The 15,510-nt window shown below is 40.7% G+C and overlaps 1 protein-coding gene across 4 annotated transcripts in view; it reads right to left on the bottom strand.

Moving 5' to 3' along the window:
- The window catches only part of HECW1 (HECT, C2 and WW domain containing E3 ubiquitin protein ligase 1), a 442,767-nt gene that overhangs the window by 232,923 nt on the left and 194,334 nt on the right, over nt 1-15,510 (bottom strand). For all 4 annotated transcript variants that reach the window (XM_071215076.1, XM_071215075.1, XM_058296745.2 and 1 more), the window contains one exon: nt 9,741-10,065. In XM_071215076.1, the coding sequence (XP_071071177.1) occupies nt 9,741-10,065 (325 nt within the window). The remainder of the gene's footprint in view (nt 1-9,740; nt 10,066-15,510) is intronic.

Raw genomic sequence — 15,510 nt, forward strand, 5'->3', positions numbered from 1 at the left:
GCTGCCATCTAGAGAGCAGGAGGCTACTGTCCAGGCCACAGCAACTGCTTTTCAACTCACAGGCATGGTGACGAGCCAGAGGCAAGCTGAGCAGGTCACAGCCACAGCCACACAACGGCCTCTTGATGCAGATGCATAGTGGGTGGACACTGTAGTGCGGCTGCAGAAAAACTCAGCTTCTCAAAGGCTGTATTTGCAGCTGTCCCTAGGCTAAACAGCAGGAAGATCCCCATGTCTCACTTCCACCTTCCGTATCTTGCACAGGTGCATCCAAGTGAAGAGGCCAAATGTGCATGGAGCACATGGTTACAGAGAGGTTGGGAAATGTAATCTTGAGCCAACCAGATTCTAGATTAGAGGAAGGTACACAAGAGAAGGGGACTGGACTGGGTGTAGTGGACCAAGCCATGACATTCAGCACACTGAGCAATGGTTTTGTGATGCTGGCAGCTCCTGGGCTCTCCACCTAGTGGCTTATTTTCTGGATTCTTAGTCGGGGAGGTACTCTCTGGGGGACCAATGTTCTCTGTGTGATTCCCAGGATATTTACAGTTTCCTTGAGGTAGAAAGGTTACATCTATCATTACTAGCTGGGTAATCTTAGGCACTTACTTATTCCCTCTAAGTGTTTGCCTTTTCACTACAACTTGAGATCATATCAATTACCAATGTCAACATTTGTTGTGAGGATTAAATGACACTTAGAACAGTGTCAGGCATCTAATAAACAGCTATTTCCTTTTAGAATTTGGGCTAAGAAGGGTCTATGACACTTAATGTGTAAAACCATTACTAACAACCTGGAATATTTGCTTAGACCAGTACCATTTAAACTTTTATCATTAGTCACTCTATATAGAACACATAGATATGTATTAAGTGCCTCAAAAAATGATATATTTGTGGAATCAAGTTTATTTCTTCTGCAATGCAGAATTCTACCTCCTGATCCACAGTTTATTATAGAGGAAAGAATTTTGTGGTTCTTAAAATATGAGTCAGAAAGTCCTAGAAAAATGTACTAGGATACAAACATCCCTAAGAAGTCAAGGAATATATTTTTCGTGCTCTGTCTTCAAAATTAAAACTGTAACTATGGTTTCCACACCTTAATCTATAATAGAAGAATTTAAATTCAATGAATATTACTGTTGAAAGCATACTAAAAACAGTGACTGAATATATACCAAGAGAGCCCAGAATAGACTGAAGAGGAGAATCCACTGCCCATCTCCCCTAAGCCTAAGAGAAAAAATACAGCAGTTTCCATCTCTCAGGGTAACAAATGCGTTCTGACAACTAAATATTGGAAAATTCTCCAAGGATTTTGTCTCAATGGCTGGACTAGGGCTAAACGAAATCTTTAGGCCATGTGACAGAGAGAATCAACTCACCTTTCTTACTGTTAAGCCAGGCAGACAGCAGATCTGCTCTCTTTTACTAGGAAGAGATTCCAGGGATAAAATAGCAGGGAGGTACTAAAAATCAGCAGCACCCTGATTTCCATTTTCTTCTCTTCTGTGGATATTCTCTCAGACTGTGTTGGTGAACACAAGTATTCTAACTGGTTGTTCTTAACTAGAAAGTACAGCTTCAGCATCTTCTCTCTCTATTCAAATAAGGTATCTGATATAAAGGGAGAGCTTCAGCTCTTCCATACTTGCTGGCCATCAGGAAGCATTCTGGTCGTTTCTGTGCTGGTATCTCACCAGAGAGATGACTTCAGCTTTTTTCTGAGCATTAAAATTTAAGGCTCAGAACATGAAATGTTTCTTAAGGGAAAGAGCTGAGTTTCTATACTTACTCTCTAAATTCCCAGAACTCCTAGTGTGCTGATTCCCAAACTGGAACACCTCGGGGACAAATCTTGGTAATTAAGAAAGTGCTTCTTGCTCAAGAAAGTTTAGAGAATGCTGGGTTAAATAAAGCAAGGTAGGTTGCTCTACTCCAGGACTTCCCTAAACCTTTAATAAAATTATTTTGTCTCTCTAACAGTAGGGCAATATAGGCAGGGTTTTTCAACCTTATTTAACCATAGACTTCTTTCCCCATGGAATGCTAACTGAAATCCACTGAAACTATAGTACAGGATACAGTCTGAGTCTGTAATAGTTACATCTTCATCCATCATTGCTTTTCTTCTATATTGGGTGGGTTCCGCTGAACAATGGATTAAGAATGGAAGATATGATTGATAAACCCTCCTATAAGCTAGGAAGAAAAAAATACAGAAAATAAGAAAGAAACACTAAAAAAATATAAAGGAAGTGGCCACATCTGGAAAACTAAAGTCCTGGAAGATGAAAGGAACATGAAAGGATGCTGGCTCAACTTCTAATCTGCTGGAAGCAGAGATATTGGCATGATTAAGAATCACTAGTGAAAATAAATTTGAGTATGAATCTAGGTAAGGGTTTCTGAACCTCAGCAAAATTGATATCTTGGGCTTGTGCTGTGGGGAGCTGTCCTGTGTGTTGTGAGAAGTTAAGTGGCATCCCTGGCCTCTAGACACCAAATGACACTAATACCCATCGCCCAGTTGTGACAAACAAAAATGTTTTCAGACATTGCCAAATGTCCACCGGGGGGGGGGGGGGCAAAATCCCCCTTGACTGAGAACCCTGGTCTACAGTTAAAAGCATTTGCAATAAGAACAGTAAGAGAATGCATAACTTTTAAATCAACAGACTTATCCAATAGAAAGTAGAAAAGAAAAAGCAAAAATACTGTAAATAAAGAATATAAAGATGGTAAAAAAGAAATCTTAATATATCATAACAGAAAGTACAATAAATGCAAATGTAGTATACTAGTCAATTAAAAGTCAGAATAAACACCACAAAGAATCACACAAAAAAGACAGGGAAAGTTTGAAAATAAAGGAAGAGAAAAGATACACTAGTCAAAAATGAAGCAGAGGAAAACTAGAGTAACAACCTTAATAGCTAATAAAATGTAATTCAAAGCAAAGAATATCATAAGGGACACAGACAGATCTGTAAAATAAATAACGATGAAAGATATGAATATTATAAAAATGTATGCACTAAAAACACAGTGTCAATATCTGTAGAATATAAAACTTACAGAAGTGAAGGTGGAAAAAGACAAATTAAACGTTTTTGCTAGAGATTTTAACACACTCCACTGAAAAATTGGAGGAAAAAAGAGACCAAAAAATCAGAATACATAATATATGAATATTAAAATTAATTAGATTAAGCACGTATATACACACATACAAATACACATATGCATGTATATAGATATGTATGCATATACATAGAAAACAAAAGAGAAAGATTTCTATTCAAAGAATACACATTCTTTTAGACTGCTCATGGGATATTTACAAAAAATGAGCAGCTATAGGTCACAAAAGCAGCCTGAAAAAATTCTAAAAACCAATTTGATACAGACCATAATCACTAACCACTCTCAGGTGGAGCAACCTAAAATTTATGGAAGAGAACAAATGTCCCCAGGCACCAGCCCCCAAAGATTCCATTTTAGAGAATTTTTACTTTTAACGGTGTTTCTGAATTATCATCTCTTGATTTATTGAATTTTAGATAAATGAATGTATTCTAGCCTCATTGCGTTTTAAATTACTGGGTAACAACATGGGACATGTCTCCTGGACAAGCCTCCCTGACGCCAAGGGATTACTACCAAGTGCTGACTAGTGCTGTAACTGGATAAAAGGGGGGAAAAGTAAAGAAAAATGAGTTTATATGGCTAAGAGACTTTAAAGTAAGTTGGGTGGTCATCCCAAAGGTAATGCTTATACATGTCTCAGCAGGATCTTATAGACAAAGTAGATACTACCCCCAAATAGTTGGGCTCCTGAGGGCTCTGGAGACACCCAGGTCCTAGGGTCATAGCAGATGACTCCTGAGTTTGGTGCCTCACCAGTGGGCCCTACTTTGGAGTTTGTGCTGCCGAGTGTGACAAAGTTAGACTCAGATGTGAGTTCTCTACACATGCCTCTTCTTTCCCTTTTATTTGAACCTATAGTTGACACTAGAGTTGGTAGGTGTACATCCAAAAAACTTGAATCTCTGAGCTGTCCATGTGCCAGCTAGGCCCTGACCCTCAGTGGGATTACAACACCTACTCTCCAGTTCATTGGACTCATCCAGGAAAATAACAAGGAGGTGAGCATAGTCAACCACCACACCAAGGAACAAGAGAGTCTACAACTGCAAGCAAGAGAGTCCCATCCATCAGATATATAGGATTTAAGTCCCCTCTCAATTAGAGGTGGGGTGGGCATCACCATCCCAGAATCCTCAGGATTGGGGAATAAATTATGGAATAGAGTGGACTTACTGGTATTTTACCATAGACTTATTGTGATTCCAGCAATGGAAGAAATTATATCATTGATGTGGAGACAGTGGCCACTGGAGTTGCTGAAGTCAGGGAGAGGGAAACAAAGGTGTAATATGGGGGCATTTTCAGGACTTGGTATTTTCCTGAATGACAAAGCAATGACAGATAAAGACCATTCATTATATATCCTACCATAACCTACAGAACTGAGTGGGAGAGAGTATAAACTACATTGCAAACTATAATCCATGCTTACTGGCAATGCTCCAAAATTGCATCATCAATTGCAATGAAATACCACACTAATGAAAGTTGTTAATGTGGGAAAAGTGGGAGGTATGTGGAGTGGGGCATATGGGAATTCTTTATATTATTTTATGTAACATTTTATGTAATCTAAATACCTTTTAAAAATAAATAAAAAATATATTTAAAAATAAATTACTAGGCAAATTCTAGCATGGTATAGGAATATCTTGGTATAGCATGGCAAAACAATGCATATGATTTATTAATATTATAAATTAATTGGAAAGCAAGTTTTGCAACTCAGGAGCATAATTATGCCTACTTTAACTATTCAATTGTATTTTCATGATTTTAACTGCACATTTACCTCATATTTAAGGAGTTTTAATAAGGGCTGCTTCTAAAAGAGTCAACTGAATGGTTTTAAAAAATTTGATAATCTTACAAAGGGTTTTAAAATATTAAATGTTATTTTAATAGTGGAATGTGGAATGAAAAAGTGAAAAATATTTGCACAGATACTTTCTCAATTTGGTATTCTAATGATTAGAGGCAGTAATTGCCTCCTTCTAATTATGTATCCTAATCAATTACACAACACTGTTCCTATAGTATGAGTAAGCCATGGGCATTACTGAATACTTAACCCTAAGTATAATATTAATAAACAATTAGATTTTTTAAAAGATTATTTATTTATTTATTTCCACCCCCTTGTGGCTAGATTGCTGTCTACTCTCTGGGTCCATTCACTTCATGTTCTTCTGTGTCTGCTTGTCTCCCTTTGTTGTGTCATTTTGCTCTGCCAGCTCTCTGCAGGTGCAAGACATCAGCTCTCTGCAGGCACAGGCCATCAGCTCTCTGTGGGCGTGGGTCAGCTTGTCTACACAAGGAGGCCCTGGAACATGAACCCAGGGCTTTCCATACGGTAGATGGGAGCCCAATCAATGAGCCACAGCTGCTTCCCAACGATTAGATGTTATTTGTCAAAGTCAAGATACAATTGTTGAATGAATAATTACAAAGGTAATTTCTAGAAATGCTGATTTCTAACCAATCTGCCTCTATTTATTTGTTGGTTTGTTTTAGTTTTTGGTTATTTCATTTTACCAAATCATTCAGCTTCTGCCCAATTACTGGCATTACTGTCCAGGTCCCTGCTGGTTTGGTAAGAAGCCTTTGTCTATAATACATAACTAAAACAATTGACTGCACATCTAAGGGCCAAATCTAGACTGAAAGAAGTCTGGAAATTAGGGTAATTTGCCATGACGCATCCAGAAAATAAAGCTACCTGAGAAGGTAAATCAAGCAACCATTTATTTGATTGCCAGGTAGTAAATGCACATTTATTCATCACATCAATCCCTCTCAATAACCCTGAGAAGAAGACTGCATTTTTTTCTCATCATTTTGGAGATAAGCTCAGATGACTATAGCTGGCTGAAGCCATACATCTGACCAGCAGCAGAGAGTAATTCTAAACCTGGTCTACCTGTCAGCAGCCACATGAACTTTCCCCATCCCATGCTACTGGGAAAGAGACTCATTCATCACTTTTGTCTAGTGCATCGTTAATGATGCCATAAACAAGGGCAGCAAAATGTTACTCATTTTTTACAGCAACAGGGATTTTACTGTTACAGTTTCATTGCTAGATCCTTGTGGTCCTGTGTAAGGACAGTACTGGTGAGAGGCTTAGTGAGCAGAGCCACACATTGCCCACCACATCTAAATCTCTCACCCTGTGTGGTGAAAGAGAAGGTATGTTTGCCTTGAAAGCTCTAGAGGTCATATGATGCTGAAGGCATCACAAAGTTGAATGCACTTGAATGACTACATGGCTCACTGATGTGGAATGGTCCACCCTTGAAGCTGCACAAAAATGAGCTCCAAATTCTCCTAGAGCCAGCGTAGGTTCCACCACCTGGTGGAGTGGCTGTGCGGCCTTTGTGAATGACAAATAAGATGAAATTCCCACCTTTTATGGGTTGAATTTTGTCCCCCCAGAAAGACATGTTCGAGTCCTAAGTTCCAGTCCTGTGCATGAACCATTGTTTGGAAATAGGTCTTGGTAAAGATGTGCTCAGTTAAGTTGAGGCTGTGAAGTAGATTTGGCTCAATGGATAGAGCATCTGCCTAACACATGGGAGGTCCAAGGTTCAAACCCAGGGCCTCCTGACCCATGTGGTGAGCTGGCCCATGCGCACTGCTGATGTGCGCAGGGAGTGCCCTGCCATGCAGGGGTGTCCCCCGTGTAGGGGACCCCCACGTGCAGGGGGTGTGCCCTGTAAGGAGAGCTGCCCCACACGAAAACAAGTGCAGCCTGCACAGGTGTGACACCGCACACACAGAGTAATGACGCAGCAAGATGACGCAACAAAAAGAAGACACAGATTCCCGGTGCGTGCCACTGACAAGAGTCCAAGCGGACACAGAACACTCAGTGAATGGACACAGAGAACAGACAATGGGGAGGGGAGGGGAGGAAGGGAGAGAAATAAATCTTTAAAAAAAAAGAAAGATGAGGCCAAACTGGATTTGGAGAGCCCTAATCCAAAATGACTGATGTACTTATAAAAAGGATATTTGGGCACAGAGACATGCAGACATAAGTGAGAATGCCATGTGATGACAAAGGCAGACATTGGAAGTGCAGCAGCTGCAAGCCAAAGGCTGCCAGAGAGTGCCAGCAAACACCAGAAGCCAGGAAGAGACAAGGAAGTATCCTCCCCTAAAGCTTTCAGAGGGAACATGGCTCTGACAATCCCCTGATTTTGTACTTCTAGCCTCCAGAGCTGTGAGACTGTAGTACATTTCTGTTGTTTTAAGTCACCTGGCTTGTGATACTTTCTTATAGCCCTAGGAAACCAAGACACCATCTCTAAAATTCTAAAATTCTGGGTCTGTGATTTGACCTTTGGCAAGGCACTGCACATCTGGAAAATAAGTTACAAGCAATTAACAAGTTATGAACTTTTAAGATCCACAGATAATTCTGGATTTGGAAATTATTTTAAAAATGCTCTACTGTTGAACATGTTGAATTTTGCATTGAATAACTTCCCAGCTATATATGTGCAGCCACTAAGAGAATAACAAACTGTTGAATTAAGAATCTAAGACCTTGAGGCCTGTGTCCCTTTGCCTCAGACAAAATGTCGTGTTAACAGCAGATCTCGTCCTTCACCTGGGGAGTTTTATGACACTTGATACTGCTGGCCACCCCCTTCTTCATCTAACCCCTTCTTCTCTTGTCTTCTATGATGTGGTCCCTAACTTTTGTCCTGTCCCTCCATCACTCCTCCATCTCCCCTTGGAGTTCCTCTCCCCTGGATGGACTTTCTGTTGCTCTCTTTCTATACACAACCCATGGGTGACCTTATCCACTCCCAGGGGGCTGGTGAGCCCAAATTTGCACCACCCAGCCCAGGTCTAGAATTGAGCCTCAGACAAAAGCCTGATAGATTAAAGCACTAAATAAGTTACATTCATAATTAAAGTGGGGGTGGGAGGAAGGGGATTGTGGCAAAAATGAAGGATGTAGGCTAGGGGGCAGCTAATGTTTATTTCAGCTGATTACAGTCAAGTGGAAATCCAGGCTTGGTTTGCTATACTAGGGCTTTTTTTGGTGAGAGATGTTAGAAATTTGAACTGCTATGTGAAACACTAACATCTGTAAATGCTGGTAATTAATCAAATTTAAAACAATACAATGTGAACTAAACAAAATACCCTTGGTAGACTGTTCTTTTGTAATCTCTCTTCTGGACTGATGTTTTTCAAACACTTATATACAAGAGCTATTTTTTTTAAAGCAAATTCAATTTTATTTGCTTGGAAATCCAATTTAGCAAGTAACCACTGTTTGTGCAAAAATTTCAAAAATTATGTTTCTTCATCTTTACAATAATGTGTTTATTGTAAATATGCTAACTAAGCTGATTGCAAAACCTTGCAAGAGAGCCAAAATATTTCCCTGACAACTTGTAACCAGATAAGATCCCCTTTATTTTATGAAAACAAGGGTCCAGGTTGCAAAATACTCCTAACATTCATTACTTCCTGTGATAGCTGAAAATGTTAAAATAGGACACTGTGTCTGAATGTGTAAGCAGTGCATTGCATGGACTGAAAGTAGAAGGCTGGACCTCATTTGAAACTGGTGTGTGACTCGCTTGTGCCACGCAGCAATTAATTACATCTTTGCTTGCTGACTATCAGTGTGAACTTGCTAATTTCCACTATCCTTGATTTTAATATGTAAATTAGTAGAAATATATTTTCCCATGTAAGTTTATTTTCACAATTTAAAAACTGCCAGTTTTATTTTCAAAACCAGTCAGTGAGGATGGTGAAACTTATATAAAATCAATTGCCTCAGCATCCAATTTATTTGCATATTTTGGTTCATTAGCACAGACTTGAGAAAAATCACAGAGAAATTTCTTCTAACGACCTTCCGACTTTGGAACTTTCATAATTTTGAATAAAGCTATAGCTAGAAGAAAGTCAACTTTCTCCTTCGCCACGGACACGCACAGGCATTTTCCTTTCTTCTATCACACTATGCATCAGTCTGTGGAGTGCTTGCTCTGACTATATATTTATAATCGTATTGCATTTTGAATACAAAAGCAGTAAGAATATTGAAAGAACCCATGAAAAGAGACCTATGAGTATGCTGGAAACAAAACTGAAATTATGTATGCAAAGATGCATATATATTGGTTGCTTATATGCTGCCTGATTAGTCTTATAAACACTTGGATTTAAAAACAGGATTTTCATATTAACTTGTTCACAAGTAGATGAGCCTCTGTAGTTGTAAATGTAATGGCATTTGCATTAAACTCCTCCCCCTGCTATCTCATGGTTCCACTGATTAGAGATGGCAAGGGAAGCTTTGCCGGTCTGCAGAAAAACAGGATACACATTGGGGGCCTTCCACTTGTAAAGGTCTGGTGGATAACATTCGATTGTGCACTTTAATTAGAGAGTTTATTAAAATATTAAAGCACATGTAAAGGTGCAGCATGAACGAATATACCTCTTGTATTCCAAAACTGCATCCACTAGACGATATTTCACTGGACTACGGGGAGCAGGGTCTGGCTAAGGCAGTGAGCAAGTCGGGCTGCGCTGACTCTACTCACCAATGAGGTACATGCCGATCCAGTCTCCCGCGTCCACTTCCTCTTTGATGTCCCAGTGGATGACCAGGTCCTGCGAGTGCCCGATGGAGTAGTAGGAGCTGCTGACCATGAGCGTGGAGCGGCTGTCCGAGGTGACCAGGTCGGTGTCGCTGGTGGAGCGGGGGATGGTGACGGGGTCGTGCGGGCCGTTCCTGAGGTCCACGTTGTGGAACTGGTCAGGGCTGTAGCTGTAGCGCAGAGGCTCCTTGCACCGGCGACGGCTCTGCGAGTTCCTGGAGGGAGATGCCATGGCGGCCAGGCCTAGGAACCTGTTCTGGTACAGGTTCTGTGGGGATAAACAAACAACCAGAAGGGTCAGGAAGTGCTGGAAGCTCGGGCACTGTCTTTACAGGCAACGAGACGTGTGCAGGAAGAAAGAAGTCATGACGGAGCTGGCCCCTTGGGCAGATGTGAGACATGACACAGAGCATCTTCCTCTGGACACGTTCTGTAGCTTGGGTTCCCACGGGGAAGGCCAGGAGAGAAACAGGAGCTCACCCACGGGCCTTATGTTGCCGTGCTCTGCTGTAGCTGCCGCCAGCCTACGTGAGTCTAGGTCTGGAATGTGTGTAAAATGGCCCTGAAAATGGGACTGTCCTCCAAACAAAGTGCTACACTGACGTCTCCAAAATAAACCCAACTGGATCCAATTAGCTCCTGTCAGGCAAACGATGGTTATTAGCACTGGACATCTTAGCGACCCTGGCAGCTTTCAAGTCCCTGCACACGGTCCAGAATTCCGGGGGGTTTCTGCTCAGAAGATGGTCCCTCCATCTCCATTTAGAACTCCCTCACATGGCAGAATGTCTTTGGGCCATCTCAGATTTCTATGAAGGATTTCAGACATTCTAGTAATCTTTTTTGAACACCAAAATTTTCAATAACATTCAATCTCAGAGAACTGTCTCCCCTGGAGCCAAGATTATTGTAAACACTGACTTGATGAGAAGAAAAATGCATGTTTATTATTATTATTATTGATTGAGTACAATAGTGAGCCCTTAAAATGGGCTGAACTGATTCTGGGCAACAACTTGATTGTTTTAGAGACAGATTACCCCTATACATGGAAGAAAGGGTATTATAAAACTTGCACAAGGATTTTTCTTTTTAAACATACAGGGAGATTTGGACTTCATCAAAGTAAACTCAAATTGGGATTTAAAGGTACATTTTTTAGGGCTCCTTGGCTATAAATACACATGGTGTTCTACAACTAATGATACTTTTGTTTTCAAGAAGAGAAAATTAAGGCCAAAAACATTTAGAACCCAGGGGCTATAACTTATTATACATATCAATCAAATGCCAGCCAGCTACTGACTTTGTGTTTACCAGAGAGAGAGGTCCAGAGCAGCTCCTGTCTCCTCTCTAACTGATGAAAGTCTATCTCACAGTAATTTAGACCTGTACTTTTTCCATCTTCCAAGACCAGGGCACTGATAAAATGTCCATTAACCTGATAAAGCATGGTACTGGCATCCCTGACAGTCACATGGCAGGCATGTTTTTGGGTCCCTTGTTAGGAATTCCTCTAGCCCCACTGTTCGTAACCACGAAATTACTAGGAGCAAAAATGTCAGGCTCCAAGAGCATCTCATCACACTACTTGTGCCGTAGGTTCCATTAAGAAAAATGCTTGTTACTATGATAGGATGGAAATAGATCAACCATGGCATTGCTTGGAAACCAGTCCCTCTTGCCAGAGAGTAGGCGAAGCACTGAGCCAAAGGGAGTATGGACCCATCTCTCAGCACAGCAGCTGCTCTGGGCAGTTTGGGGAGGATCTCTGTAAACTGACCATCTCTAAGGCACTTTGCAAAATCTCCAAAATAAAAAATGCTACTAGAGCATACAGTTTCTTCAAACTTGCAGAACAAATTAGCATCTTACAGCACTATGGTGAGGATTAAAAGCTATTTAAAATTAAATGAAATAGCTAAGTATAGAATTAGGAGTTTTAGCTTTGGAGTTGGATCAAACCATGATCAAAGCTGGTATGGCAGCTTTCCAGCTTTCCATACCACGCATCCTGGACAAGTTACTTAAACTAGCTGGGTCTCAATTTCGGCATCTGTAAAATGGGGTTGTTGTTAGAATGTAAAGAGATAAGTCAAGCACTGAGCATGGTAAGCACTCAATAAACTCTACACTACTATTATTGCTTTTAGTAACGGAATTCACTGAAGCGTAGGTCCCAGGAGTCAGCCAGGCTCACTCATAAGCAAAGAGGCCCTTCCCGTCCTCCCCAGGCTTCTCACACTTAAAATTCATTCTGCTATGGACCTATAGATTGTTCCTAGCCATGGCCTTCCAGGTTTCCTTACAAAATCAAAATTGCAAATGTTAAACAGTCTAGTGATTTTGTAAAGGTGCCCTATATACCAGCATTCAGCAGGGCTCCCTTTATTTGTAAGCTTTGTGCTTGATAGGATATTTTTGCATTAATGTTGAGGAGACCAAGAGATAGATTTATGATCTATGTTGTTTCAATGAGGGCATCAAAAGGATTATAGAGTGATTCTCCTTTGTCAAAGACAAAAATGTTGCTATGGTAATTTTTACCATAATTCCCTAGAAGCCAGGCACCTCTCCTGAAACTGTCAAATTTCACCAGGGATCATTGTCCACATGGTGACAACAAAGGTGTTGAAGGAAACATTAATCAAGAAGGACGCTTGTTCCATCAACAAATGAATGGCTAAAAAATGTGATCTGTACATACAGTGGAATATTATTCTGCCATAAAAAAGAACAGAGATCTGAGACATGCTGCAACATGGAAGAAACTTGAAAACATTGTGCTCAGTGAGATAAGCAAGGCACAAAGGGACAAATATTGTACAATGTCACTTATAAGAGGAGATGTCTAGAAGTAGCAAATCCACAGAGGCAGAAAGTAGATAAGCACTTATTAAGCGCAGAGAAAAGGCGGGAAGGACAGCATATGTTTGATGGCTATGGAATGTTGTAAATAAAATTATCTAAAAAAAAATGAAAGGGAAAAAAACTGGAAGATAAAAAAAGTCAATCTCAAAAATTTACATACTTTATAATTCCATTTCTATAATATTCTTGAAATGCCAAAGGTGAGTTGTAGGTAAGAGGCAGGGAAGTGGATAAGGCAACACTTCCTCATAGTGGTGGAACCGTTCAGTATCTTGACTGTGGTGGTGAACACGTGGCCCTACATAGATGATAAAGTGCTGTAGAATTTAATACACACACATAAATGAGTGCAAGTAGAAGTGAGGAAATCCGAATAAAATGAAGCTCGGTAGACCCCAGAAGATCATGCCCTTAGAGCTAATCCCTTCCTGTGTATGTAAACCTATTGCAGATGGGACCTTTTCATTAGATTCAGTTAAAGGACCTTCCTTTGATTAGATCACTTCAGTAGGGCATGAACCAGGGTGGGTCTCAATCCCTCTAGTGAATACTTTATAAATGTGAGTAACATGTAGAGACACACAAGAAAAAAGCCAGAGAGACAGAAATCCTGAGAAGCTGAGAGAGAGATCCTAGAGGCTGGAGGCTGGAATCAGTGGACACAGAGGCACAGAAAAAAAGCCCCTGAGAGGCTGACAGAGAAAACCCAGAAAGGGCTGGAAGCTGAAAGAGACAAGGCCAGGGAGAGAAGGAAGATACAAACCATATGCCTGATGGCCCACGGCTGCAGTTTGATGGGACAGCATCTCCGATGATGCCTTGATTTGAAAGTTTTCACAGCCTCAGAACTGTCAGCTTTTAACTTAACAAATTTCCATTGTAAAAACCAACCCATTTCTGGTATATTTCTCCCAACAGCTTTTAGCAAATCAACCACATAGGTAGATTGTATCCTGGTTGCAATTTGTGATGTTGGTCTACAGTTTTGTAAGTTGTTCCCATGAGGAGGGGGTGTGGAACTGGTCCAAGTATACAAGAGATCTTTCTGTACTATTTCTTAGAACTGCACATTCATCTACAATTACCTCAAAAAATTTTTAATTAAAAAAAGAAGGATGTTTGTTGGTGATTTACAAGATTGGAATAATGACATATATTTGGAAGAAGAAGGCCAGTCTCAAAGTTCTTCCTTGGATACAATGCTTGCTCAGCCTCCAGGTCTTTGCACTGTAGCAGTTTGGCATTGTTTATGAATTCCAAAAATAGTTACTGGATTATGTTTGCAACATGGTCTGTCAGAGGTATCACTTCAAATTGATTAAATTATGATTAGGACTTTGACTGGACCATGTCAGTAGAGCGTTGAGTCCCCTCCCCTTGGTAGGTAGGGACTTACAGATAAAGGACCTGGCAAAGGACAGAGTTGGGAGTTTTGAGCTGGTGCCTGGGAAATAAACACACAGGAGAAGAATATAGAGGAATAGAGAGGGCTCCTTAGATATGAGCCTTTCACCTGATAGTCTATGGCTGGCATTGTGGAAAGAGCACAACAGCTGAGCCTGGAGAGAAATGGAACCCCAGGAAGAGAGGAACCGAAGAAGCCTGAACCCCAGCAGACGCCGGCAGCCATCTTGCTTTGATGAGGAAAGTAACTTATATTTTATGGCCTGGTAACTGTAAGCTCCTACCCCTAATAAATGCCCTTTATAAAAGTCAATATTTTGCATCAGCCCCTCTTTGGCTGACTAATACAATCCCCTTAATCATACTTGCCGGAAGGATTTTACTTCTCCTTCAAGATTATGCTCCAGCACCAACTCTCCTAGAATCTCTTCTTGTGTCTTTTCTGCTCTGTAATCCCACAGGGATCTCATCTTCCCATAAGGATTCTTTTACTGTCAGTTGACCTGCCCATGCTCATCCCTCAGCTGTGAAGCTCACAAGGCCCATGTTTTTGTTTTTTACATCCCATGTCCTGGGCATAATTCCTGAGACCTAAAAGGCCTCAAAACCTTAATTAATAGAACTTGTTTTGTTCAATTGCATAATTATTTCCCATCTTTCTCCATAAAGGGTTTAGGCAGCTTATTAAAATAGATATCCTACAGAGAGAGGTAGTAATTTACAAGTGGATGGTACAGAGAGAGAGGAAGATAAAGACAGAGACAAAAAGATATGTAAGGAAGCTAACATTAAACTGTATCCCATTCCCATCACCTCCTAAGCAGGTGCTATTGCTAAACGATGCACAACTATTTCTTCCTGACTACAGCAGGTGGATAGAGTTGATTGCACAGTGGTTGAGTCCTTGGGGTCCATGTTTCCCTGGGATTCACAAGTGTTCTTAGCTGAAGCTATAGAATCATCAGGCTAGAAGAAGGAATTTCATTATTGTCCCTTCACATCTGAACCATGGGAGATAGATGAGGATCTGTCCTGTTTTAAAACATCCCTGTGTAAAAGATCATTTTCCTCCTAGACAATGATCCCAATGTTTTACACCGCCACACATGTTCCTACTCTCTACGGCAAATACTGTCAGACAGAAGACCACCCCTCTCTCTCTGCAAAGGAGGAGTGGCTCTCCCCATTCTCTGTATGAACAGGAAGTCAGTGAGCACACTCAATCGCTCCCAGCTTTTTAACCATCCCACCGAATAATTCAAGTGTCATTGACCTTCTCTGACCTATAGTTATAGGAAATATGGCATAGACAAGACCACGAGAACTTCAGTAACACTATAATTTTCCAATTACTAGTGGTAATTGGCCCATGGTTATGGGCTCTGTTAAGCATCCATTTGAAATGACCCTTAAAACTATGGGTCTAATGAGAGAGGCC

The sequence above is a fragment of the Dasypus novemcinctus genome, chromosome 5 (assembly GCF_030445035.2).
Source record: "Dasypus novemcinctus isolate mDasNov1 chromosome 5, mDasNov1.1.hap2, whole genome shotgun sequence".
NCBI classification, from domain to species: Eukaryota; Metazoa; Chordata; class Mammalia; order Cingulata; family Dasypodidae; genus Dasypus; species Dasypus novemcinctus.